This window comes from Phacochoerus africanus, chromosome 14 (assembly GCF_016906955.1).
Source record: "Phacochoerus africanus isolate WHEZ1 chromosome 14, ROS_Pafr_v1, whole genome shotgun sequence".
In the NCBI taxonomy this organism is placed as follows: domain Eukaryota; kingdom Metazoa; phylum Chordata; class Mammalia; order Artiodactyla; family Suidae; genus Phacochoerus; species Phacochoerus africanus.
The window spans coordinates 58,152,452-58,179,318 of record NC_062557.1 but is presented as its reverse complement, the minus strand read 5'-3'; the positions used below and the strand labels follow the sequence as shown (position 1 = coordinate 58,179,318).

The following is a 26,867-nucleotide window of genomic DNA, read 5'->3' as shown; positions in this document are numbered from 1 at the left end:
CCCTCCCTGCTTCCCCCAGAGCCTTGAGGCCTCCGGCCACAGCAGGCGGCCTTGTTGAAATGAGCTTTGTGGGAGGATGGCTTCACTTCTGCGGGGTTCGATCGCCGTGGATTCTTCATGCACGTCTGTTCCCTTGTAGCAGGAACTGTGTTGTCTGCCAGAAATGGGAGCAGAACGGAGGGGGAGGTCACGTGGTGGGATTCCCCCCACGTCAAAGTGGGATCTTTCCTTGCAAGGTCTGATAAGGGCCTTGTAGTGGTTATCACTTGCTGTGTAACAAATGACCCCCCCCCCCAAACTTGGCTGCTTAAAACGGACCGTGTGTTATCGCACGGTTCTGGGGGTTGAGAATCTGAGCGGACTGGACCATGTCTCTGTCTCCAGGTCCCCCACGGTTTTGGCTGGGGCTGTGGTCCCCTTGGAAGGGCTGGCTGGGGAGGGTCCGCTTGCCCGCTCTTTTGCAAGATTGTTGGCAAGATGAAGTTCCTCACAGGTTGGTGAACTAAGGGCCTCAGTTCCTTACTGGCCGTTGGCTGGAAACGTCCCTCCGTTCATTGCCACTGGATTCTCCACAGGGCAGCTGCTGTCCTCAGATGAACGTGAGGCCGCAGGGGAGAGCGAGCAGAGGGTGAAGCCCGGGTTCTCTGTCACCACCTCTGGCACAGGGTCCTGTCACCTCCTCCCGTCCTGTCTGTCAGAAGTGTGACCACGTGCAGGTCCTGCCCAAGGGGGGGAGGTTCAGAGGATGCGGGGGATCCTTGGGGCCCTGTGGGGGGCTGCCTACCCTGGCCTGTGGGCCCAGGGGTGTTTGGGACTGTCTGCCACAGCAGTTCCGACGAGCCCGGGGGTGAGAGGCAGGGTTCACGGCCCCCTGGTCCCCCAGGAGTAAGATGCCTTCTCAAGGCTTCTCGAGGCCACAGTCCCAAGCTTCCAGCCCTCACGCTTAGCCTCCTCTCTCTCCCATCCCACCTGCACCCCAGGCCGTCCACGCCGGCCCTCCTTCCTCTGTGTCTCACTCTGATCGAAGCTCCGAGACGAGCCATTGTCTCTGAAGTTCATCCACCTCCGGCCACAGGTGCCAGTGCTGTGTCCTTGTTACCAACACGAGCCCCGGTCGCCAAGCAGAGAGGGAGATTGGCACCATCAGTGCAGGATCCTTGGTCTCCCTAGAAGCAGACAGTAAGCAGGAGCTTACCCATCGGGAACCACTTCTGAATTCATTGGATCCACGTCCTGTCCCGCGAGGCAGGCGTTTCTCACGGAGAAGCTGCAGTTCGGAGGAATCAGGTACCTGGCTGGAGACTGGACACACACGGGGAGCTCGACCTCACCCGGTCGTCCCTGTGCTCCCCGCCCCCCGCATCCCCTTTAATATGGGTTGTGTACCCCGTCTCCAGCTTGCTCTCAGCAGGGGTCTCAAGAGAACGCTTGGCCCTGTTGGCTCATTACGTCATTACATGGGCTGAGGACAGAAAGGGGGCTCAGCTGGGACAAGGGGTGTTGGATCTGAGGGTGGCCCAAGTGGGCACACCTGGGGACGTCGGCGAGTGACATGTGTGCCTGTGTGTGTGTGTGCACATGTGTACAGGTGCATGCTTGGGGGTATCGGTCACAGACCCCTCGTCACCCCAGGGGCTCAGAGCGGTGTGTGTGTCTGCATCTGCACAAGTGTGGCTGCAGGTGGATCCAGGTGCCTCAGACCTGTGGGGCTCAGGTCATCTCCAGAGATGAGCAGGTGGCAGAAGCAGGACCATTGGGACCTGAAGAGCGGGGTGGGGGATGGGAGATGGGGGAGACGGGGGAGCGGTCTGGCAGCAGCTGTGTCGGAGGAGCCCCCAGCCCACCTTCTCCCCTCCCCCTGCTCCAGTCCTGTGTGTGAATGAGGACGAGAACGCTCCAGCCAGTGGGCTCCTACATGGGCCAGGCCTTTAGGACAGTCCTGTGGCAATCCCCGATTGTCCCCGCTGTCACCCGTATTTTACAGATGCGACCGTGGAGACGCTGGAGGTTTAAGTACCTGGCTTCAGGTCACCCTGCCAGGCAGCAGCCAGCCTGTCCTGACACCGCATGCTCTTCATTCTGTCCTTTTCTCCAGCTGTTTCACACGCAGCTTTGTCACCTTAGGAAGTTGGGCCCTTTCTCATATTATCACCTTCTGGAGAGACTGAAATCCAGGGACAGCAAGATCACAGAAACGCAGCGAGAGCAGCAAGGAGAGAGCTGGCCTTCCTGCAGGGCTGCGGAGCTGGGTCTCCAAGGCCAGGCCTCTGCTGGGCAGGACGGCCGCCCAGCACACGTCCTGGAGGGCCCGTCCCCGGGCTTTAAAGTGTCCTGCACATCCTCCGCTCTGCCGAGGAGACACATTAAGATCTTTGATAGGAGTTCCTGTCGTGGCACAGTGGTTAACGAATCTGACTAGGAACCATGAGGTTGTAGGTTCGATCCCTGGCCTTGCTCAGTGGGTTAAGGATCCGGCATTGCCGTGAGCTGTGGTGTAGGTCGCAGACGCGGCTTGGATCCTGCGTTGCTCTGGCTCTGGTGTAGGCTGGTGGCTACAGCTCCGATTAGACCCCTAGCTTGGGAACCTCCACATGCCGCGGGAAGCGGCCCTCGAAAAGGCAAAAAGACAAAAAAAATAAAAAGGTCTTTGATAAACTGCATTTCTGACTCCACAAAAGCTCTTTGTCAGAACCTCAGAACTTCCTGGCATGTCACGCACACGTACTTTCTACGTGGATGGCAGTTATGGTTCGCTGTTCACTATTTCTGTGTTTTTGTGCCTAGAAGGAGTCATTGGAAACGAGTAACTCCGTATTTCTCCCCAGTTTCAAAAGTCCTCTTTCCCAACCTCTGGGCAATGGATCATCGCTATTTTTCTCTTTCTTTTTTTTATGCTTTATAGGGCCGCACCTGCGGCACATGTAGGTTCCCGGGCTAGGGGTCGAGTTGGAGCTGTAGCCACTGGCCTACACCACAGCCACAGCAACGCCAGGTCGTTGACCCACTGAGTGAGGCCAGGGATTGAACCCGCGTTCTCATGGATGCTGGTCAGATTCGTTAACCCCTGGGTCACGGTGGGAGCTCCAGCTATTATTTCTCCTTTAAGCACAGGCAATGGTTTCCTATATATTCACCTGTCCATTTTCTCCCCGCCTCCTGAGAGTCACATATTTTGCATTTTAACTTCTCCTTCTGTGTTTTTCAGAAACCTTGTGAAATGAACCACCCCAGGGACTTGCAGAAGTTCCCACGCGGGAGAAGCGGGGACCCGTGGCCGTCAGAACGAGGTCAGCAAGCAGGGCCTTCCGTTCCAACCCGGTCCCGGGCAATAACCCAGGCCTGTCTGTGCGCCTCGTCTGTCATGCTCAGGAGGTGCTGCTGCACTTCGGCCGTGGGGCGCTGGTCACGGCTCTCACCAGGTCAGCCGTCCTGGGTTTCCTCGGCGCCTGTGCGGGCTGGCTGCCTGGTGTTTGGTGTTCGGATTTCCAGTAATCCTCGGAGATTCCAGGGGACATTGCTGTGGCCGTTGCAGTGACGTCCACGTGCCTGTGATTCTGGCCCGAGAGCCTGGGGACAGGGCAGTGAGTGCAGTGGCTGAGATCCGTGTTCGAGGGAAGCTGCCGTCCGGGTGGTGAAGAGAAAGTAAATGAGCAAGGAAGTCCCAAGAAGCGGTGGCGGGGAGGCCGCGTGGAGAGGCCGAGCAGGAGCCGGGGTGGACCGGGCTCCTGCCGAGCCCTGACTCCAAAGAAGGAACCGCCCCGCGGAAGTCAGGGAAAGCACGTGCCGGGCAGAGGAGGGGCTGGGGAGGGACCCCGGGGTGGGGAGCCAGGTGTGAGGAGAGAAGGGGGGCCGCGGTGGCCAGGGCAGTGAGCGGAGGGCAGGGGCCCCACCAAGGCTGCCACGGGGTGGGGTCTAGACCCAGGAGAGCTTTGCAGGCCAAGGGCGCCCGCAGGGCTGGGAAGCCACTGAAGTGTTGGCAACGGAACAGCCGCATGTGGTTTTTGTTCACAAAGGATCACTCTGGGTCCCCTGGGGAAGGGACTTGCGGGGAGCAAGAGCGGAGGAGAAGCAGGGAGACCAGTTAGCAGGTGTTCTGTAGCCTCAGATCTAGACGTGGGCGTCCGTCCGCCTGAGGATGGAGACGGGGAGGTTCCATGACAGCAGCAGGGCGGGCAGGCTGATGAACTGGACGTGCTCGGCGAGGCGGCACGAGGAGGCCGACAGCCCCGAATCTTGGACCGGGCATTGGCTTAAGGGTGGTGCCCCTCTGGAATGGAAACGACCAGAAAGGGAGATGCCAGAGAGCGAGGTCAAGACTTCCGCGGGAGCCGTGAAAGCACCGAGGTCCCGTCAGACGGGAGTGAAGAGCTGGAGGTGGCGGCGGGTCGGCTGGGTTTGGACTCTGGGGAGGGGGTCGGGAGGGCTGAGATGTGAAGCCACAGAGCTGGTCAGTGTCGCTGTGGAGCCTGCATCTGGGCGTGAGGAAGGAGGGCTTGTTTCTGCTCTGAGCGTCAGAAAGATGGTGACGCCATTGACAGGACAGGGTGGGAGACAGAGGTCGGCAGAAGTGTGGGGACGCAACTGGGCCCGACTTTGGTCTTGAAGGGGCTTGAACTTAATAAAAAGACAGACACTCAGGGGAACTTTTTGTTGTTTTTTTTCAGGAACTTGTTAGAGGGGGTTCCCGCTGTGGTGCAGTGGGTTAAGAATCTGACTGCAAAGGCTCAGGTGGCTGTAGAGGCATGGGTTTGATCCCTGGCCTGGCTCGGTGGGTTAAAGGATCCAGCGTTGCTGCAGCTGTGACATGGGTTGTAGCTGTGGCTCAGATTCGATCTCTGTCCCAGAAACTTACATATGCTACAGCTGCAGCCTTAAAAAAAAAAAAAAATTAAATAAGCAGTCGTATAGAGTTCCCTGGTGGCTCAGCGGGTTAAGGATCTGGCATTGTCACTGCTCTGGCTAGGGTCACTGCCCTGGGGTGGGTTCATTCCTCAGCCAGGGAACTTCTGCATGCCATGGGTGTGGCCAAAAACAAAACAAAACAAAGATCTAGTCTCAGGGAAGAGGTGGATTTTGGTTAACTATCCAGGTTCCGGTGGTGGCTCTGGGGCAGTGATTTATTCTGACCAAACTCAGAAGAAAATGAAGTCACTCCGGATGCCAGCATGAGACTTGATAATGCGACATATGCCTAGGAGTTACTTGATATGTCAGTTTGCGGAAGATGTCTGGGTGCACAGGAGGGAAAGGGGATGCTCATTATCGACTCTGGGACCAGTGAGCCCCCTTTCACTCGGCCACTTCTCAGAGCCAGCACTGATGCCCCGAGTTCATGCTTCCTCCTTGACTGGGGGGGTGGGGGTGGGGGTGGGGTGCAGACTTCAGACAGGTCTGTTCCATGTCCTTGCTTTCTTAGAAAATTCAGGGCACAGGAGTTACCGTCGTGGCTCAGTGGTTAACGAATCCCACTAGGAACCATGAGATTGAAAGTTTGATCCCTGGCCTTGCTGTGAGCTGTGGTGTAGGTCGCAGACATGGCTCAGATCTGGCATTGCTGTGGCTGTGGCGTTGGCCGGTGGCTACGGCTCCAATTAGACCCCTAGCCTGGGAACCTCCATATGCGGGAGTGGCCCTAGAAAAGGCAAAAAGACAAAAATAAAAAAGAAAAAGAAAATGTAGGGCGCAATGGGACAATTTCTTGGTGGCTCAGGGCCTCGCCAAGGCATCTGTGATTTGGCTGAGCCCGTGGCACTTGGAAATTCCCAGGCCAGGGATCGAAGCCATGCCACAGCGGTGACAACACTGGATTTTTAACTGCTAGGCCACCAGGAAACTGCGTATCTGTGGTTTTTATTGGGTGTGGTGATGCTGGACGGGCCTGGTTATGTGGGCTGGGCGGGGAGTTGGGCTGGCGGCCCTTCGCTAAGTCACCCGAGCTCATCGGGCTCCTGTCGGACTTGGTTTTCTTTTCGTGGTTCTTTGGTTCCCTCCACGGTCTTGCGGGCTGGGGACAGTCAGTGGGGGTACCCTGTCCCTCCTTCTTTGGAGAGGGGGTGTTGTGCCACCTTTGACGGCTCGCTCCTATGCCTGGAGCCCTAAGCACCATCCCTTGAAAGTCTGGAGAATATTTTTTCATTGATCCATTGCTGTTCCCCTGCTAGCAAATCCAGGCTGAACAAAGCATCACACAGTACAGGGAACTCTGCTCAATATTTTGTAATAACCCATGAGGGAAAACCATCATATATATTCATATATATGAAAAGAACACATATTCATATATATATATGACTAGAATATATATGAATCTATTAATCTATGTGAAAAGAATATGTATATTCTCAAGTATATGAGTAGAATATATATGAATATATTCACATACATGAAAAGAATATATATATGACTATATGATACATATAAGAATCCCTCACTTTGCTGTATATCTGAAACTAGCTCAGCATTGTGCATCATGTGGCGTTCCCGTCGTGGCGCAGTGGAAACGAACCCCACTAGGAGCCACGAGGCTGCAGGTTCGATCCCTGGCCTCGATCAGTGGGTTAAGGATCGGGTGTTGCCGTGAGCTGCAGCGGGAGGGAGTCTGGGCCTCCGTTTTTTGAACGAGGTTGTGTCGGCCCCGCGTGGAGCGCAGGCTCCTTCACTCATCTTCCAGCTGTCCAGGTGCTGCTCCTCCACCTGCAGGGCTCTGCTTCCTCTGCCTCAACCCCAAACACCCCATCTTCCTTCCGTGTCATTTCCATTTCGTAAGTCTCTCTAGGACCTAAGTTATTGCTGAGTATAACGAGGGACTGAGGACACGTTATGGTCTCAGTAGTCATGAGGGGTGATTGATGGACCTGGCTTGTGGTTCAGTTGGGGACAACTCACCCCAGACAGATGGGAGTTGGGGTTTAGTCGCTGTTCGGGTTGTCGGTGCCCCAGGAGTTGGGCGTGATATGTGATGCGTGGATTTTCTCACGTTCCGGCTTGAACCGGGAGGGATCCGTGACCCTGGTGCCCGGCGTCACCAGGCTGATGGGATCCCTGAACCCTTCCCACGGCAGCAACTGGGGTTCTTTGCTTCCAGGCAAAGCCTCGCGTGCAAGGCAGCTGCTTCAAAGCAGGCGCTGGCCGGGAGCAGCCTCAAAGCGGGTGCCCGGCCACGGATTGCCGCCAGCCCTGGGAGAGCCCCATCCCCATTGTTCCAGGGAGCAGGACTTCCTCCTTCTGATTGATGAGACATTGGGAGGCTGCAGTTGTCACGGTCCCTTGGAGCCCGACCAGCTGTCAGGCGGAGAGGGGGTCTCTGTGCACACATCTTTACGAGCCTTTCGTATCTGGTTTCCTGAGCGTGCGGCTGTGCGGCTGCAGGGCTGGCTCCTGCCATCTGTCTCTCCATCGCTTCCCTACTCCCGGCCTCTCTGACCGTATCCCAGGACGGGACGTTGGCAGTGGGAGGTGGAAGAGCTCTCTGCTGAGCATGCTGGTGTGGCTTGTTCCGGAAATTTCCTTCCAGTGTTTGGAACTGAATGATCCAAATGAACCAATTTACAAAACAAACAGACCCCCGGTCTTTGAAAGCAAATTTATAGTTACGGACGGGGAAGAGCGGGGGTGGCGGTGTGTGTGGGGGGCTGGGCGTGTATCTGCACGCCCCGCGTGTCTGGAATGGGTGTTCAGCGGGACCTGCCGCACAGCACAGGGAGCTCTCCCCAGTATCCTGTGGTCCCCTCTCTGGGCAAAGACTCTGAGAAAGAAGGAGTACATGAAAGAATGAACACGCGCCCACGGATACCTGAATCACTTTGTTGTTCAGCAGAAGGTATCACAGCCTCGTAAAGCAACTCCACTTGATTAAAATAAATAGAACATGTGGAACTTGACCTCCACTCCAGACAGTGTGGCCGTGGGTGCTTTGTGCCCAGGGTCTTCCACTTCCATCGTACAGTGGGAATTTTAGTATTTGTCATTGAATATTCCTCAGATACATATAAAATTCAGATTCGTCGTTTTACCCTTGTTCCTGGAGTGGGTTCGTGGAGGGTTTCTTCAGCCCCGGGCGGCGACGCCCTCCCTCAGGGCCCCGTCACCGCCCCACCCCAACCCGTCGAAACTCAGCTCAACCGTCTTCTCCACTTGAACCTCTCGCGTTTTTCTTTTTGGCCGCACCCACAGTGTGGAAGCTCCCGGGCCAGGGATTGAATCTGAGCTGCTGCTTCGACCGACACCTCAGCTGCAGCCACGCTGGATCCTTAACCTACTGGGCCACAGCGGGAACTCTTCTCCAGCCTGTTTCTTGCCCTCCCTCCCCACTCAGGCTGACTTAGGGAGCTTGCCGTCTGTCTCCTCATAGAGCTGGGCGTTCCTTGAACCCAGGCTGGGTCTCATTCTGCGCCGTGTCCCCAGCGCCTGCTACAGTGCCTGGTACATGCAGACACTGGAAGTCTGTCTGCAGAGTGGCCGAGGGGACTGGTTCTGGCCTCTGGACAGGAACTGGTCTGTTTTTGTGTCTGATGACGTAGAGGACATGGATTATTCCCATTTGATCCGTTACTGGCGTGGGAAACAAATGTGCTTTGTGGACCTTGACAGCGAGAAGGGGAGTCCCCCCCGCCCCAAAGCAGGAGTGGATGCAGACAATGCTTGGTGGGTCTGGGTGATTGGAGGACCCACAGCTCTTGGAAGTGCAGTGTTTGGGGCCCAGTGTGTGTCTGCTGAATGCACACGCGCACGCATGCACGCACTGGTGCTGCTCGGCCCTGGATACCTGATCTCTGCAGTGTCCTTCAAAACTCCTCACAACCACCAGAGACGACACAGAGGGTGCAGGAAGCGGTGTGCTCCCCCCACGATGGTTAACTGATGATGCCTGGTCTGTGTCCCCGGCGTCAGGGGAGATAGTTGCCCCCCGAAAGGGGCGTGCTCTGTAGGAGGACAGGCTGACATCGTGTGCAGCTGGGCTTTTTAGCAGAGCCTGGTCCTGGGCTGGTTCCTCTTTGTCTTGGGTGTGTGTGTGTGTGTGTGTGTGTGTGTGTGTGTGTGTGTTTGGAAGAGCAGGTGGCCAGCACATGGCTGCATAGGGAGGGGAGGGAACACCAGCTCCTCCCTCCCCACCCCGCCCCCCTCTGTCTGAGCAGTTCTGGAAGTCTCAGTGCCCCCCAGCATCCAAGGTGCTGAAGGCACATCAAATGAGTCTCTCGAGTGCGCCCCCTGGAGCACGTCATGGTGCCTGGGGGGGGGGGCGGGTGGAGAGGTGGAGAGAGGCATGATAAGGGGGCTCATGGGAAGCCTGTGGGGGGCTCACTGTCTCCCCAGGTCTGAAGTGCAGGGGACAGAGTGTGCACCTGGCAGATATGCTGGGGGGCCCCTGCGGATGGAGATGGGCACAGAAGCCCCATGCGGCACCAAGTTGATTCCCACCCGGGCCTTAGAGACAAGCCTTCCGGGACACTTCTGGCCCAAGTGGCAGCTTCCTCTTCAGCCAAAAATAACTGAGGACTGGCCAGAGGGCAGACAAGGAAACTGGGGGCAGGGGAGGAAACGGGCGGGGTGGCGGGGAGCTGAGGAGGGTACCCCGCAGAGGAGAAGGGAACTCTGCCTCAGCTTCCTGCTCGGGAGAATGTGGTTCTCCCTCTGGACGCGGCTCAGGGACCAGCGTGAGAGATGCGGGGGTGACATGACGCCTGCGGAGGAGCAGAGCCGAGAAGAGCGGCAGGGCAGGGGTTGGCTTTGCGGCCAGCGCCGGCCCCGGGGGGCCTGGCCCTTCTGGGTTCGGGCTCCTTTGGGGACCAACCTTGTGAGGCTGATTCTGGACCCAATTCTACCCTGAGCCGGTTTGTCCCTCCACCTCTCCCGTCACCACACCCTCTGATGCTCAGAATCCGCACATGGTCCCCTGGCGACGAGCTCCGTAAGGTGGCCTGGGCAGCGAGTGAGTGAGTGAATGAAGGAATGAGCGTGTCAGCCTCCCCTGGAGAGCGTGTCAGCCTCCCCTGGAGAGCGTGGAACAAGAACTGAGCAGACGGGCTTAACATGTCAAACGTGTCAGTTTGCAGACTCACTTGACTGTGGACAGGCTTGCCCTCTTTCTTTCTTTTTGCTTTTTAGGGCCGCATCCGCGGCATATGGAGGTTCCCAGGCTAGGAGTCAAGTCGGGAGCTGTAGCTTCCATCCTACACCACAGCCACAGCAACGCGGGCTCTGAGCTGCATCTGCAACCTACACGGCAGCTCACAGCAACACTGGATCCCCGACCCGCTGAGCGAGGCCAGGGATCGAACCTGCAACCTCGTGGATACTAGTTGGATTCGTTTCCACTGCACCACAACAGGAACTCCCAGGCTTGCCCTCTTTCTACTGAAAATAATACAGATTTTGCTGAGTCTCCCGCCCCGCCCCCCCCCCCCCCGGGTTAAATGGTCCAGTGGGTGGTCTTTGTCATGGACCTTTTCCCCCTTAAGTGACACCTGTTGACATCCTGAGAGAACCCTGCCCCCAGTGGGGCAAAGCTCAGGAAACACGGGATGAAGATGGTGCCTTGGCCATCAGGGTGTGCAGACAGCACTACTTCCCCAGCATTTGTGGGGCAGAAAGTCTGTGCAGGGCGGATTTGTGCCCACTCATCCATCAGTCCTGCCCGGAACCTGCAAAAATCCTCTTGCAAGATGGTTTCCTGAGATAAGGGTGCCGCCTGTGGCCGCGGACAGAGCGTGAGTTAGTTCCTCCTCGGCCCGGCGTTCTTAGCTCGGCACTTTGAGACATGAGTCCTTTGATCCTCGTCCCTTCTGGTATTGGCAGGTGGCCGTGGAGGTGCTCCATGGTCCTTTAAGATGTCTACAGGCCACGGAGACGCAGTCCTGAATATGTATAACTAAGGATTCCTGAATGTATCTGAGTTGGATGTGTGAATTCTTAAATCCGCGTCTGAGAACTGTGGACGGGTTGAGGTGATCTCCTGGCCCACTTTCCTGTTTCTTAAATACGTAGCACCCTCTGCATCTTCAGTGGTTTTGGCTTAGGTCCTACGACAGCCGATCCCAAACCTTGCTGCACATCAGAATCTAGCTTTTAATTCCGGGGCCTGTGTTGTGTCCTCTTCTAATTAAATCACGATGTGGCAGGTGGGGGCCAGGATTTGAATTTTTTTAAAGCTCTCCAGTAATTCCAATATGCAGCCAAGGTGGGGACACTGGTTTAGAGGCACTTTATGTCCTTTATTTTGGCCTCGCCCGCAGCCTGCAGAGGTTCCCGGGGCCAGGGATCGAACCCACGCTGCGGCAGTGACAACACCAGCTCCTTAACTCGCCAGGCCACCAGGGAACTCCTAGAGGAGTTCTAGGCATTTATTTCCAGGCATTCTATTAGAACGACCTTGCCTCTCTGCGAGATGCGGGGGAAGAAGTAGCCTCATCTCCTAAGGAGAGAACGGAAGTTGTACAAAGTGAGGGGACGTGATCCAGGTCACAGATTTGCATCGGGTCCCAGGCAGGTGTCACCCCCAACTTAGGCCGCACCCGGCCTATCTGACTAGATTCTGGGGATGATGCAATAAGAGGCAGGGGTGGGGTGCGGGGAGCCCAGAGGATTGTACATGGCCCTTTGTGCCCGAAGGAGAAAGAAGAAAAGCACTTCTACTCTTAAGCCCCCTGCCCGCCGGTCAATGCCGATTCTGTCTGCAGCCGGCTGGTCTGTATTTCCGCTAGAAGGGGGCAAAATAGGACCTTTGTACCCGCGTGGAAGGAAATGATAAGCGCCTGCAGACCTCATGTCAGCTGCTTGTCTCCTTTTCAAACAAACAAGTCCTTCCCGAGAGTTTTGAGGCGTCTTGAACGTTCCCCCTCTTGGTTTTGTAGTATCCTTGTCTCTGCATCCCCAGGTGTGAGAAAACCCACCCGTCTGTAGAATTCTCCCATCTGCCACGGAGGCTGTTACGGGGCCGGCGGGATGTGATGAGAGGCTCTGAGAAGGATGCCGTTGAGACGAAAACCCGCTGAGAACTGGGCTTCCCTGAAGCCCCGAGTTCATTCAGTAGCAACTCAGGAGCAGCAAGGACGAAAGGAATGATCCCAAATCTCCCAAAGAGCCCCAGCTCCGAGCTTTTCCCACCGTGTACAGGCTCGATGAGTCCTGTGGCCCAACTGCGGAGAGGCACACACGCTTCTAAGAGCCCTGCAAGGTGGAGGATGAGTCAGGAATTCCCTTTGGCGGGAGGTGGGCAGGCAGGGACTGGCGACCTCTCGGACGACAAGCCCAGGAGAAACGAGATGGAGAAATAGGAGGAGAAGTAAGACGCGTCAGCTTCCATTTCATCATCATTATCATCCCATGAAGCAGTCTCTCTAGGTCTCAGGACTATTTGAGTGTTATTTCTTCCCTGGCTTCAGAGAAACGACTTTGGGAATTTTTCTAAAAAGGTCCCATCATGAAAGATGGCCACTAAGACTCAGCAGTAATGACTCCGTGAGGCCTGGATCTCGAGGGGCTTTGATGAAAACGACCTTTTTTTTTTTTTTCTTTTTTCCAAAGAGTAGAGCAGCAGTGAATCTGTGGGATGTTATGTTCTGCCAGGTGTTTTATAATAAAATGCTGACATTGTGAACCATTTACTAGCAGATACGTGGCATTGAAGGCTGTCCCGTCCATAGCGCCTTTCCTCCAGTTCCACGATGGCCTCACGCCAGCCCTGGCCCCTGGGAGTGACTTAGAAATGCAAGTTCTCAGGTCCCCAGAGAGCCTGCGGGATCTGCATCCCAGGGCTTGGGGGTGGGGCGTGCCCAGCTGCCCCTGTTTCCACAAGCTCCCGCGATGCTTCCAGCAGCAGCGCTCGTGGAGTTTGAGGCACCGCCCTGGACTGACGGTTCTCAGAGTGAGTTCCCCAGGCATAGCCCCCGCCTTACCCGAGAGCTCTGTAGAAGCCACCTGGACCCTCTGCCCCGGGCACTGGCGGGAGCCGGTGGCCGCTCCATGGGCTTTTCAGGGGTTCACGGATGAAGCTGTGAAGTAATCCCGTCTCGGACTGTGGAACCAGAAAGGAATCGAAAAAGTTATTAACAAATCCTTCCAAATCTTTGTGGTTTCCCTCCCCACCCTGTTTTTATTTATTTCCTTATTTATTTTTGGTGAAGATGCGGGGAATCGAACGTGGGGCCTCATAGCCCCTCTTGTTTTTTAAAACAATGCTATGTTGGTGAAGCAGAGTTGATTTACAAGATTGTGTTCATCTATCCGGTGTAGCGAAGTGACTTGGTTATACGTACATGCATTCTTTTTCATATTCTTTCCCGTTATGGTTTATTGTACGGTGGGAAACACAGTTCCTTATGCTGTTCCGGAAGACCTTGTGGTTTCTCTCTCTTACATATACTGGTTTGCGTCTGCTAATCCTGAAGTTCTTCCTTCCCTGACCCCAGCTCCCCCTTGGCAGCCAGTCTGTTCTCTGTGTCTGTGAGTCTCTTTCTTCTTTATAGATAGGTTCATTTGTGTCATAGTTTAGATTCTGCATCTAAGCGGTATCGTAGGGTATCTGTCTTTCTTTTTCTGACTGACTTCACTTAGTAGGATCATCTCTAGGTCCATCCATGTCACTGCAGATGGCATCATTTTGCTCTTTTTTAGGGCTGAGTAGTATTCCATTGTGTATGTATGTACCACATCTTCTTTATCCATTCCTCTGTCAATGGACATTTAGGTTGTTGCCATGTCTTGGCTATTGTGAATAGCCAAGTGCTGCAGTGAATATTGGGGTGTGTGTATCTTTTTGAATTAGTGTTTTTGTCTTTTCTAGATGTATGCTCAAGAATGGGATTGCTGGATGATATGGTAGTTCTATTTTTAGTTTTCTGAGGAACCTGCATACTGGTTTCCAAAGTGGTTCCACCAACTTACATTCGCAGCAGCAGAGTAGGAGGGTTCCCTCTGCTCCACACCCCCCCCCCAGCATCTGTTATTTGTAGACGTTTTAATGATGGCCCTTCTGCCTGGACCCACCTTGGGGTTTGGGCCCTGGTTGCTGAGTCATAGCCTCCAGGTGGGTGGACCCTCAGGTCCCAGAGCCCCTAGACCACAGTTCCCATCGGGTTGCCCAGGCACGGCCGCGCCGGGCGTGCACTTGACTCCTAGCAGCTGCCCACCTCTGCCACCCACTCCTGGCAATGCAAGGCCGAGGGTGCGGCCAGAGGGCAGGAGCTGAGCCCACACACAGTAACACACCTGGGGGAGGGGAGGATGGGCACAGGTTTGAAGTGGGGACGTTTCTTTCTTCACTTTTCCCTGCTCCAGCCTCCATGCAGCCCCCAGGCTGGCCTCACCGGGGCCTTGGAAGCTCACAATCAGAGGGCGGAGGCCTGGAGGGGCCTGACCTGCGCCCTGCGCTGGACTCAGCCACCTCTGTCCCTGGGACTCTTCCTCTTCCCCGAGCCTCGGGAGAGACCCTGGCCCCGGGGCCCCCGGGGGCCCCTCATCACCTTCCCCCAGCTCTCTGCGTGGTGACCCTGACTAACGGCCGTATTTCCCCAAAGGTATCTGGACCTTCAAAGTGAAGAACGCGGCAGCAATGGAGAGGACCGACGCCGGAAAGCCGAAGCTGGACGAAGGTAGAGCTCGGGGTTTTCACAGTGGGGCCCCCGCTGCGGGGCCAGGGTTGGAGGACTGGCGTCGGAGACAGGGGCCCTGGGTGCTGGAGAGGGTGTGGCAAAAGCTGGAGCGACGGGGCGGGCTCGCTCCCCCCGGCTTTAGCTTCACCTGCACCAGGTCCAGGTGATGGACGCCCGAAGCCGCAGGTCCTTGGAGTTTTGCGTTTGCTCTGGGGAGGCAGGGGGGAACAGCCCGGTCCCCTGGGAGGCTTCCTGCGCTTTTGCTCATGAGAGGCAACGTCGCGGCTTCTCTGCCGCAGCCGCAGTGATGCTCATGCAGAACCTGGAACCGCCCCTGACCTCTCTGCTGGTGGGTCTGTCCCCAGATGAGCTCGGGCTGGAGCCTGGGGATCACGCGAGACTCGGCATCGTCTCTGGATGTGTAGTGTTTTCCACTGGATTCAGGCTGGAGACGGCAGGAGGGACTCTCTTAACCCCTGCTCCCCAATTGCGATCAAAATGATCAAAGAAATATAAAATTAGGGACGTAGGCACCACTTAGAAAACGGGGGTGAGGGGCTGCAGCAGAGAAGGTCTGAGGCATTTGCACCAGACAGAGCAACGTGGCAAAGGAGGAAGGGGGGACCGACCTGCCCGTGACTTGTTATCCAGAAAGGAAGGGCTGCTTGGCACACCAAGCAGTCAGTTTTCTAGTAAAGCCTCCCCTCCGCCACCCCCCCCCCGCCCCCGCCCCAACACCCTAAACCTCTGGCCAGGAGCTAGGGTGAAAACTTAGAGACTTTTGAGCCCGATAGACTTGAGTTCAAACCCACGACTTGCTAATTGTGCCAGCTGGCGGCCTGGGTCTCATCTGCTGTGAATTGGGGTTAATACCCATTTTAAAGTGTAACACGGATTAAATGAAATAGCCGGGGAGACACGGCCACATGGTTCGTGGTTGCCATTTACTGGTGACTTCATGCCAGGAACTGTCCTCAGAGCTTTACACACGTTATTTAATCCACAAGAAAGCTCTCTGAGGTTGGCCTTATTCTAATTGCCATCTTGCACACAAGGCAGCTGCAGCCTAGGAGGCCAGAGCCTTGCTAAAATTGCTGCAAGTTCACAGCTAAGACGGGGGCGGCGGCGGAGTTTGACCTCCAGTGGTGCAAGGACACAGCCCACGCTTTCAGGCTCTAAGCTTTACTGTTCCACGTCCTTAACATGTTACTTGATTTGATCCTTCCAGTTGCCGCTTTTACTGGTGAAATAACAGGTGCGCGCGACGTTCGCAAAGATCTGAAGCCAGACCTGCCTGCCTCCAGCTTTCCCGCGCCCTCCCGTTGCACTGTCCTTTCACTCACACTCCGGAACTGGCCTTCGGTCTCCCAGCGTTGGGCTAGATTTCCTTCCCGCTGAGTACAGGGCTGGAAGGGCTGCGATGCGTAATGGGGGGAAATTCAAAATGTGGCTCCACCACCCTCTGACTGAGGAATTGAATCATGTGTGCGAGCGCCTCTAAATCGCCTGTCCCTGGAGTTCCCGTTGTGGCTCAGCAGGTTATAAGAACCCAGCTAGTATCCATGAGGACTCGGGTGTGATCCCTGGCCTTGCTCAGCGGGTTAAGGATCTGGTGTTACCTCAAACTACGCAGTAGGTGACAGATGCAGCCCGGATCCGGTGTTGCCCTGGCTGCGGTGTAGATCAGCAGCTCCGATGCGACCCCTGGCCCGGGACCTTCCATGGATGGGGTGAGGGTGCAGGTGTGAAAAGAAAAAAGAAAGAAAAAACGAATTGCCTCTCTCTCCCTTTGCTGGTAGACCTCACAGGAAGCACGGGGCTCCCGGGGACTCTGCTGGAGAAGCACGACCCGTGGCCTGCCTACGTCACGTACATCTCGCCCAAGGTGAGGAAGCTCATCCAGAAGAGCCAGGCCAGAGAGCTGGAGTGCTTGGAAGCCATGCAGGAGAGCCGGCGCGCCCGCAGGCCCAGCACGCCGGCCAGCCTCCTCCAGCCGAAGAGGAGGAAGTCGTCCAAGGCCTCGGGCCACATGACCTTCAAGGACATGAGGTCAGAGGCCCGGTTATCGGCGTGGGGCCCTTTCTCCGTGTTGGCTGCGGGTTCCACCGCGATCCCGGTGCCGGTCCCCTGCCACGCGGATTCCAGAGCCAGCCCCACGGCGGACTCCAACAAGATCATCTTCTCCCGAAAGCCGACGGCGAGGGTCCTCCCGGGCAGCTCCCGTCTGACCAGCACGCAGAGGCACTCCGGCGGCTAACGAGGGCCCCTGCGGCTGCCCCCGAGCCTGGACAGCAATTAAGCTCCGTTTGCCACAGCCGCTCACCTCGGCCTTTGCGTTTGAACTTGCTCTGCTGCTGCAGAGCTTGGCTGAGATAAACCAGGCTGACTGTGGGCTTTGGTGGAGGCGGGGGTGGAAGGCCCAGGTTCTGGAGGAGCAGGTGCTCCGGGTGCATCTGTCCTGGTCCAGGCAGGAGACAGAGCCACACCTGTTGTTTTACCAGCGGTAACTGAAGAAAATTTCTAAGTAGGTAACAGAAAAGGCAGGAAGAGGGTATAGGGCTGTGGCTGGAGGTGGTGCCTGCAAGAAGCGGGCTCGGGGTCGGGGAGCAGAGCAAAGATGCGGACTTGTTTGGAGCTGGACCCTGGAGACGGCCACGTGGGCTGCAGCTCAGCCTTCTGAGGTTGGGCTGAGGGGCGCCTCTCTGAAGATGCTGGAGTCCCTGACTGGGCAGAGAGCTGGGGGGGGAACCCCTACCTCTCAAGAGGGGGAGCCCTTCAGCTGGTGGACCCCCCCGAGGCTGGTTCTGAGAGTGTTAGGAAAACCGAAAACTGGACTCGAATGTTTCTGGAAGGAAGTGACACCCCCGGGTGAACGGGAATTGCTGGGGAAACAGAAAGGGACAGGAAGCGAGTCGGGAGCCAGTTCCTCCTCCTTCCTCCAGCCTCCCGGCAGCGGCGGCGTTGGCGGCGGTGGCAGCCGCTCCCTCTGGTACCCCCCCCCCCGCCCCCAGGCAGGGCGCAGACCTAATAGGGAGAGAACAGGGATGTGAGCCGCAGATTCCCGAAGCCTGCATCTCAGAGCCAGTGTGAGGGGCTGGACTTGGAGCCGAGGGCAAGGGAGCTTTGTAACCTTCCCCCGGGGGTCGGGGGCGGGGTTCCCAGAGGAGCCCCCCCCCCAGGGTCGGTATGTGTTCTCCTTGGAGGGTTTACAAAGCGGCCCTGGGGGCCTGGCGCCCCCTGCTTGGAATGGCGGGTCGGCTCCCCTCCTTCTGTAAGGCTTGCCTTGGTGGGGCGCCGTTCCCGGCTGGCCCCCAGCTGTGGTTTGTCAGTCTCAGCTGGCGTCGGTCCACCCGGGCGCTGAGCTGTTCCCAGTTGGCCCCAAAGCAAAGGGTGCCGGACTCAGTCTGGACGCAGACAGGCCTTGTCTCTAGATGCGAGGGCCCTGCTCCTGACGGGCAGACCACCCGCCTCGTGCGTGTGGTTTGTCTCCTGAGCCTGGCTTCACTGGTAGCTTCTCTGCTTTGCCCTCACCCAAGCTTCTGTGCTTATGTAGAGGTTGCAGCGCGCTTGGCTCTAAAGGCCACTTGAAGAGGCGGAATTTGCCCTAAAAATGCATTCTTTCCATCTAAGGGTCCTGCAGAAACATTTGGGCTCCGCTCTGGCTGCTGTGGGTTGTGTGGGAACAACTGCGCAGATCCTGGGCTCCGCACCCTTTGCTGGGTTCCCAGCTCTTGGCCAGAGTGAACTCTTGCAACGACAGAGGCGGTTTCCAGGGACTCCGAATGATGGCATTTTGGGTCTGTGGCACAGTCATAGACCTGGAAGCAGGTGATGAGTGTATCCTCTCTTCTCTCCTTTGTGGGCGTTCATAGCGGGAGGCTGTCTGGAGACGTCACGGGTCCTCGTCGAGGGTCAGCCTCGTGGAGGGTCAGCCTTGCCGGGGGTTCGGGATCATCCCTCCGGCCCCTCAAGGGTGAGGCAGTCCCACGGTTTTTGTTTGGGTCTTGTTTTTAATTTCTAGTTAGCTTGTAGTTTTACAGAAGTGTATACTCTCCAGGGTGAAACGATTGTTGTATAGACAGCATTGTTCAGATTAATTCACGTCTCAGCCGATTATAACCACACAAGCCGGAGCCCGCGGACACCAGCGCCTGCTGCTGTAATGGGAATGGCCGTGTCTGCCACCGCCATCCGGACGCTTTGCTGCCCAAAGCCATTTTGACAAAAAAGGCCCCGTTCCTTTGAACTGGGGGGCTCCGTTCACGGCCGAGCTGGGTCCCCAGGTCCGGCCTCCAGGCGGACTTGACCGGCCCCGGTTGTGCACGTGCGGGCAGAGGAGGCGGCTGCGAACCGCTTCTTCCTGGGGGACTAGCACGGCCAGACCAGCAACGAAGCCTCGGTCCCCGCAGGAAGGAGGGTGGTCCTGAGGCCCCCAGCGCCTGCCGCTTAGATTTGTCCTCTCCGGCCCAGACGCTCCTGCGCGTGTGGAGGGGCCCGGGGAGCCAGACTTAGAGAACTCTCTTGCTGAAAGCCTGGAAGGCCCCGGAGTGGCAACGCCGAGCGGGGCAGAGACTCTGCTTCTTCTGGATGTCACAGGGCACCAGCGTGCGGGCCCCACCGCCCTGGGCGCGGCCACAAGCGTGGGTCTGCCGGAGCCCAGCCGATGCTCGATGCTCGGGGAGGCCAGTTCTGCTCCTGAGAAGCTGGGAGATGTTCCCGGGGCTCTGCAGCCAGCGTGGAGCCCTGCCAGGGGCTGGAGTGGCCGCCAGTGGGCGGGGCCCTCGCGGAATGTGACCTCAGCTGCCTTCCGAGCCCAGGGGCCTCCGGGCTGGCCTCCATTTGATAGGAAGCTGGCTGACCTCCCCCCGCCCAAACCAGCCACAGCCCGAGGCCCACAGCCGCCTCTTATTTACCCCTCAGCACCTGGAGCTTTCTGTTCGGCAGCAGAGTTGTTTAATTGTTCTCCCTGCTCTGGCCACAAAACACGAGAATATGTCTTTTGTTGGCCTTCTGTGTTGATCTGTAACTCAGGCTCCGTCTGACACATAGTGAGTAGCTGGTTTTGATCCGTTTCTCCAGCTCCCGCGCACAACGTGGTCTTGACAGCCCTTTGCAGCGTCCATGGCTGGGGTCGAAGCTGTGAGAGTTTCACCCCAGCAACACGCTGGGCCCTCGGTCACGTGCACTCTGGGTGGGAGGGGCTGCGAGGACGCCCAGCGGTTCCATGTTCCGGGCCTGGAGCGCGTCTGGAAGGCAGCTAGGCTGCCTGACAGATGAGAGGCTGCAGGAAGGTCCGGGGGAGGTGACTGCGTCGACAAAGCCTGCGGGGGCTGGCGTGTGCGGGCCAGATGCTTGGCGGTGGCCCGGAGCCCTCCCCCAGACAGGGAGGCCAGTGGGGCCTAAACCCAGGGGCCTGGGGGAACCTTGGGCCCGATGGACCGGCCCTGGGGCCAGCGCATCCTCTTCCTTTGCTTGGTCTGCAGGCCTTTGGAAGGAGAAGAGAATGTCAGCGTCTCCTTAGTCACTTTGAGGACAGGGATTAAGAAACTGGGTACCCTGAGGCAGGGGTCTTGACCCCTGGGCTTTGTCCCAAGAGGTAGCAGAGGAGTCACACGGAGCAGTGGGTACAGCACAGGGGGTCCCACCCGGGGAGCAGGAATCCCAGCCCTGCAGCCCTGCCATCCACAGAGGTGCTAAAAGGTCGTAAAAGTGCTTTGCGGGATGGGGGTGAGCGAGCAAACGCACTCCTCTAGACCAGGTGGTCTTCTAGCTTTAGCTGAGTCACCATCCCTAGAAGCTTCTTGGACACCCCACCCTCCGGGAGTGGCGGGCACAGGCTCAGAGCCGACACCTTATCAGCACCAGATAAGATGGAATGAGAGATGGGGTGGGGGGAGTTAACAGAGGCCTGGCATTGACTGTGATCCAGGGTCATCAGAGCCCGGATGGAAGCTCAGGCCCAGGGTTTATGTCTGTCAAATAATCAGGAAGACCCCCCTCCCTCTTTGTCCCTCACCACCCCTCCCCCACTGAATCTCTTCCCAGGGACCCAGGGACCCAGGTCCTGGCAGTCACACTGCAGTGTCCAAACCATTGGGGCCGTCTGGGCCCATTGAGTGTGCTCGCCCCAGGGGTCCTCTGGGGCGTTAGGGGTGGGGTGGGGCCCGCAGGGGATGCAGGAACACCCCCCTTTTAGGTGGAGCCCGCTGCCACCCCATATTCTGTGCCTCGATCCTGGCCGTGGCCCGATTTCCTTGTGGGGCAGGGCAGGATAGACAGTGTCATGAAGAGGGCCTTGGGCTTGGTGTCGAGGACCCCCGGCTCTGCTCCCAGGCTCTCTAGTCCAGGGCAAGTGAAAATTCCCGCCCACAGAGGCCCTTCCAGGAAGCTTCTACTGCCCTGGCCCAGCGAGACTTCAGGCATCAACCCACCTCCTCAGCAGAGCCAGTTGTCCCACCGCCTGGAAGCTCCCATTATTCTGGGGAGACCAGGCATATGAGAAGCCACAACACCACAGGCAAGTTAAAGCCGCTTGTGTGTGTGTCTGCCCGTGGGCCACGGGCATGTGTATAAATACTTACACAGTCAGCCTCATCAAAATTTTTACTGTTGCCTTCCGAATTTTGTCTTAATTAGAAAAGCTTTACAGGGCACTGTATTCAATATCTTATAATAACTTATATTAGAAAAGAATCTGGAAAAGAATACACACACACACACACACACACACACACACGTCTGAATCACTTTGCTGCATACCGGGAACTAACACAATATTGTAAATCAACTATAGTTCAATTTTAAAAAAACAGTGTTTTCTTCTCCCAAGGTGATAGGAAAAAAATTGTCTCATGTCCCTTTCTGGCACTTTTACAACTTTTCTCTTTTTTACTTTTTATTTTATTTTATTTTAATTTTTTAAATTACTTAATGAATTTTATTGCATTTATAGAGGTGTACAACAATCTTCACAACCAATTTTTACGGCGTTTCCATCCCAAACCCTCCCAGCCTGTCTCATTTGGAAAGCGTAGTTTTGCAACGTCTGTGAGTCAGGATCTGTTCTGCAAAGAAGTTCATTGTGTCCTTTTTCCAGATTCCACATGTCAGTGAGAGCACATGATGTTGGTGTCTCCCTGTCTGACTGACTTCACTTAGCTTCATAATTTCTAGGTCCATCCATGTGGCTGCAAATGCCAGTATTTCGTTCCTTTTAATGGCTGAGTAATACGCCATTGTGTGTATGTACCACTTCTTCTTGATCCACCCCTTTGTCGGTGGGTATTCAGGTAGTTTCCATGTCTTGGCTGTTGTATAGAGGGCTGCAGTGAATGAACATCGGAGTACATGTGTCTTACCAAGTCAACTTTTCTCTTTTTTAAATGTCTCTGTTTTACCTGTAATTTTAGTGTAAAGACATGAAGGAGAATATTCAGTTGAGCTTCTCCCCCTCTGGTTGGCCAGTTTTTTCCACAACATTTATTGAATAATTTGCCTTCCCCCAAGGATTACTTTTTTCTTTTAGGGCTGCACCTGCGGCATATGGAGGTTCCCAGGCTAGGGGTCGAATCAGAGCTGTAGACGCTGGCCTACACCACAGTCCCAGCAACACCAGATCCTTAGCCCGCTGAGGGAGGCCAGGGATTGAACCTCTGTCGTTATGGATGCTAGTCAGATTCATTTCCTCTGAGCCCTGACGGGAACTCCTGATTACCTTTCTTATACATTAAGTTATTCTATGTTTTCCCGTCTCTTTGGGGATTTTCTCTGTTGGCTCACTGATTTGTCCATCTGTTTATGTTTCAGAATCATTTTCTTTACTGCAGCTTTCAACTCTCTTTTACCATCTGATAAGAGGAAGCCCAGAGGGCCTTTCTGAAATTTCTTTTCTGATGGCCACTGAGCCTTTTGGCGAGAGTGAAAGTGATTTTTCAGGGAGTCTGATGGCCGCTTTTCTCTTAGGTTGGCTAAGAGGATGCAGCCGAGGTGGAAGGCAGGCTCCCTGATTCTATTAACTGCCAAGCCCCACTTCCCCACTAAGAGGTCGGACTTCGTCACGAGGTGAGAGCCAAGTGAAAGCTGCCTGTATCCCTTCACTCCCGCCAACCTGCTCCCTGAGGCGCTGAAGGTGTGCCGGGGCTCGGGCGTGATGGGAAGCGTCCAAATTGCAGTTTGCAACTCACAAGCCATCTGAAGGCATGCCCTTTCCATTTAGAAAAGTTACACCCAAATAGGAGGAAAATGCAAATCAGGAAGAAATTCCTCCCCTGGCATCCTTGGAATATGACCAGTGCAGCTGATTCCGTCAAGTATTCCAGGAAACTGGAAGCAGGGAGCCCGGGGCCAAGGCTGTGGGGCCAGAACCGGGACCCAGCAGCCTTCCTCCGCCCGGGTTGCTGCAGTTCCCGGTCCCCGACTCAGTGGGAGCTTGGAATGAAGTTAATGTCTTCAGTGGGTGCGGCGTAGGAAGCAAAACCAGATAGTGAGACATTTTTTCCTCGCGGGCTTCTTTCTCTTAGAATAGCCCTGCTTCCCCAGGAACAGGCCTCCATTGTGAGCGCTGGCCCAGGGCAGCTTGGCTGCCCCAAGGGGGCTTGCGCGGGGCCCTGGGGGGCAGAGCTGGGCTCCCGGAGGACCAGCTACCAGACAGAAAGTCACTTGGAAAACCTCTTCTTTTTTCCGTAAATAAGGGGATCTGATCTAGAAAGAGCTCCGGAAGCCACCCGGCCTGTCCCTGCTGCATGCCAACGCTTGGCTTTGTTCACAGAAGGCTCCGAAGGCTCACACGGGGGCACTGGTGCATGACCATGATTTTCGCGATAACACGCCTCCCTATTTTAGCATAAAACCAAAGGGTGTGTGGTAAGGAGGAAAGCTGGACCGAGGGTTGGACTCGGTGGCTGAGGAGGTAGAGAGAGAGCAGGTGCACGTCTCATGGGACCCAGGGCCTGGGGGATCCGCGTGGCCACCCCTCCTGCTGGTTCTTGTTATCATGGATTCCCTGCCCCTCCCCCACCCCCTTCTTGGATCCAGAGGTTATCTGAGGGCAGGGCTCAAATCGTATGCATTTCTTCCTTCAACAAACATTCCTTGAAACCTATTGTGTGCTTCAAAGGGGATTAAAGGGGGAATGAGACAAAATTCTTCTGTTGGGGACTCACAGGAGGAGGGGTGGGGGCAGCAGGAGGCAGGGCACTGTGTCCGCATCCCCAGCAGGTGCAGGGCAGCCTGGAAGTGCTGGAAGTTGAGCAAAGTTGGGGCTGCTAGCGAGGTTGTTGGAAGACACCCTCGGGGTGACTTGGGCTGTGGCGTGATGTGGGTTATGTGACTTTACAGGGAGCGGCTAGGGAGAGACATGGCCCCGTGGTCACAGGAGCTTTGGTGGACTGGGAATTGTGGAAGGGGAGGGGACCCTGAGGCCATGGCCCAAGTGAAAGGCGTGAGATCAGAACTTCCCCAAGCATGAAGGCCCAGGCACTGCCGGCTGAGCTGAGCTGAGCCAAGCTGAGCCAGGCCCAGGGAACGCTGAAAGCTTGGGTTCCTGTAGGCCCCGTGGTGGGACAGGGGAGCGGGGGTGCACAGGGCGCTGTGCCTGGCCCTCCGGCCACCTTGAGAGGACCATCCAAGCCCTGAGGAGCTCTGAGCCTCCAGAGTGACCACCAGCAGCTGGCTGCTCCAGCTGCTCACTAACACCACTTGCGACATAACCAAGGCCCAGAATCCCTGAGCAGGGGGCCCGGGGTGGAGGGGCCTGGGGGCGGGCCAGACAAGCCCTCCATACAGCAAACATGGTTCCTCGGCCCGCACACCCCTCAGAGTGGACAGGGCCCCGCGAACCTGGTGCCTCGAGGGAGTGTCTGGGAATGAGCACCCCATCCTGAGGGCCACCCCCAAATGCCAGTCTGTGGGGGCATCCTGGGAGGGCTTCTGCATCAGACCAGTGTGTGTGTGTCGGGGGTTAATGGAGAGGAAGGTCGCCTCTGACCCTGAAATTCTGTCCTTCTGAGCAAGGGTGCTTGCTGCAGGGCTGGAGTATTTATAGACCAAGGCCATGAACAAAATCAGACTGCCTCGCTGGGCTTCCAGGTGGCCCTGCCTCACCTTGGTGCCCCTGGGGCTGGAGTGCAGGGATCCCAGGGGACCTGCCAGCCCCTGAGCCACCCCTGGGCCCCACACTCACTACCAGGACCCTCTCCTCCCCCTCGGTACCCCCAGCACCCAGCTCAGTGCTTTCTGGATGGGAGGCCCCACTAAGGTCGGGGGGCAGAGCAGGCACCACCCAGGGCCCTGCTCGCTGCACCCCCCTCGTCCACACACGAGAACTTCGAGTCTGGAAAATGGCCCAGCACCCACTTCCAGGGAGCACACGTGTGAGGCCAGCAGGACCAGGGAGCTGGTGGGAAGAAGACCCTGCGAGCTCAGACCGTCCTTTCCGGGGGGAGGTGGTCCCTGGAGCAACCAGAGCTCTAAAACATCTTCACTCGTGGCCTCTTCGGGGACGAAGAGCTGGTTCTTCCACGGGCTCAGCTTTGAAGTGTTCATTTGCACACACAGGACCAGCCAGGAGCATCGTAGCCAAAGGCCGTCTCCATCCGAGTGTTGCTTGTTTTTGAGCCCGGAGTCTCTTCCTTGGGGACAGACCCCTCTCAGGTTAGTTCATTTCCTGCTGTGTTGAAGACACTCTTTCTCATTTGGAATGAATCACAGACAGGAGATTTGGCTCCGAAAAGAGACCATAGGTGAATCGCATGTTTATATTTCGAATGACTGTATCTGCATGGAGAAGTCACTAGCTAAATCACTGGCACAAATATGGATACATGTATAAAATATATTTTAATATATAAATGTAAATAATACATAGAGATATTATATATAAAATAATATGTATTTATCTCCTTTTTGTAATCATAGAGACCTTTCTTCCAGTGAAATTATGTGTCAAACGGGTGAAAGCTGGGTGGGCTTCCTGGAGGCGGGGAGGAGGCTGGGGCGGAGGGGCCCTGAGGTCTGGTCGGCCTCTCCCCTTGCCCCCCCTCCCCCGAGGAGGCTGCAGGAGCCTGGGCGTGAAGCTTTAACACACCCTGGGACCTCAGTAGGAAAACCACTAGTTTTAAGAAGCCCTACAATTATGAATCCTCTAAGACATGATTTAAAACATTTTCCAAACGTAAATTGCTATTGTCAGGAGCTGCACTCCCCCAGTATTCCATGCCAGGACTTTGGACTTTAATGCAAAGCTTTTGCTACCCCTGCGGAACCAGGAGTTGGGGGGCTCTGCGTGGGCGGGCTTTGATACAACAGGACCGGCGCCCTGGTGACCAGGGGACCTTGGGACAGAGAGGCCCATCTACAAGCCCAGGAGACCCTTCCCTCCCAGCCCTCAGGGGTGCGGGGAGGGGGGGGGGAGACCTCTGATGGACCCTGATCCGGGCCTCCCAGCTCTGGGGACCCTGGGCCAGCATTCCTTGGGGACCCAGCATGGTGATCGCCTCAGGGAGGCTGAAACTGCTGGCCCCCACGTTTTGACGCCCACTGATCCCAGCTGCCACCCTGTCCACTGCCTGGGACACACCTGGGCCTTGGCCCCATTTCTTCGGGGGGCCCTCGTGAGGCCAGGGGATACGAGTCGGGTTCGTTACCGTCCCCGCTGAGCCATGAGGTCCTCCTCTTGAGGAGGGCGGGCTGGGGCGGGCAGGGAAGGAGTGGGGTCAGCGGTGCGGCCACCGTCCCCTTTGCAGGTGCTCGTGAAAGAGCTGTTGACGAACTGAGTCAAACATTAAAGAAAGATCGTTCGGAGAGAACCGCTGATGACTTTGGGGCCTGATAGAGTGCCTTTCGTAGAGGGACTGGGGTCACGGGAGGCTTGGCCCCCATCGCCCTGAAGCAGTACTTCTGTAGCAACTCTGTTCTTTGGGGCTTGCAGAGCCATCTTCATTTCTAGGTGGAAGTCCGACGTGCAACAGCCAGCTGCCAAAACTCGCTAACGAGAGGCTCTGAGCATCCCAGGGGCCTTGGGAGGGGTGTTGGGCTGAGAGCATCAGGCTTGTTTTATGGGCATGGGATATTCAGTAAATCTGGACCAACTTGAGGAACCACCCACACTTGAGGGAACTTTTTTAACCAAACTTTCTGGGATTTTTGCATCACCACACAAAAATTTCCCATGACTGCGACGACCCAGAGGGAAAACAATACTGTTTTTCATAAGTAGTCGCAGCCCTTGGCTCAGGGAGCCCCGGCCAAGGAGCCATCGTAAACGGGGCAGGTGTCGCCAGG

General features: G+C 56.4%; 1 protein-coding gene across 2 annotated transcripts; it reads left to right on the top strand.

Annotated features, from left to right (window-relative positions):
- The first annotated feature begins 756 nt into the window (after positions 1–756).
- On the top strand, positions 757–19,588 carry CDRT4 (CMT1A duplicated region transcript 4). Of its 2 annotated transcripts, XM_047758429.1 has the most exons (4): positions 757–1,287; positions 3,206–3,287; positions 14,514–14,588; positions 16,388–19,588. In XM_047758429.1, the coding sequence occupies exons 2-4, from the start codon at positions 3,218–3,220 to the stop codon at positions 16,843–16,845; spliced, it is 603 nt and encodes a 200-aa protein (XP_047614385.1). In that variant the 5' UTR covers positions 757–1,287; positions 3,206–3,217; the 3' UTR covers positions 16,846–19,588. The 2 variants fall into 2 exon arrangements, with proteins under 2 accessions (XP_047614385.1, XP_047614386.1); XM_047758430.1 differs by lacking the exon at positions 757–1,287 and having other exon boundaries at positions 3,022–3,287.
- The last annotated feature ends 7,279 nt before the right edge of the window (positions 19,589–26,867 follow it).

Bases quoted from the DNA above. Each gene is read 5' to 3' on its own strand.
- CDRT4 (XM_047758429.1), top strand. From the start codon at position 3,218: ATGAACCACCCCAGGGACTTGCAGAAGTTCCCACGCGGGAGAAGCGGG. The intron at 3,288-14,513 runs GTCAGCAAGCAG...ATTTCCCCAAAG, and splicing joins CCCGTGGCCGTCAGAACGAG to GTATCTGGACCTTCAAAGTG. The intron at 14,589-16,387 runs GTAGAGCTCGGG...CTTTGCTGGTAG, and splicing joins AAAGCCGAAGCTGGACGAAG to ACCTCACAGGAAGCACGGGG.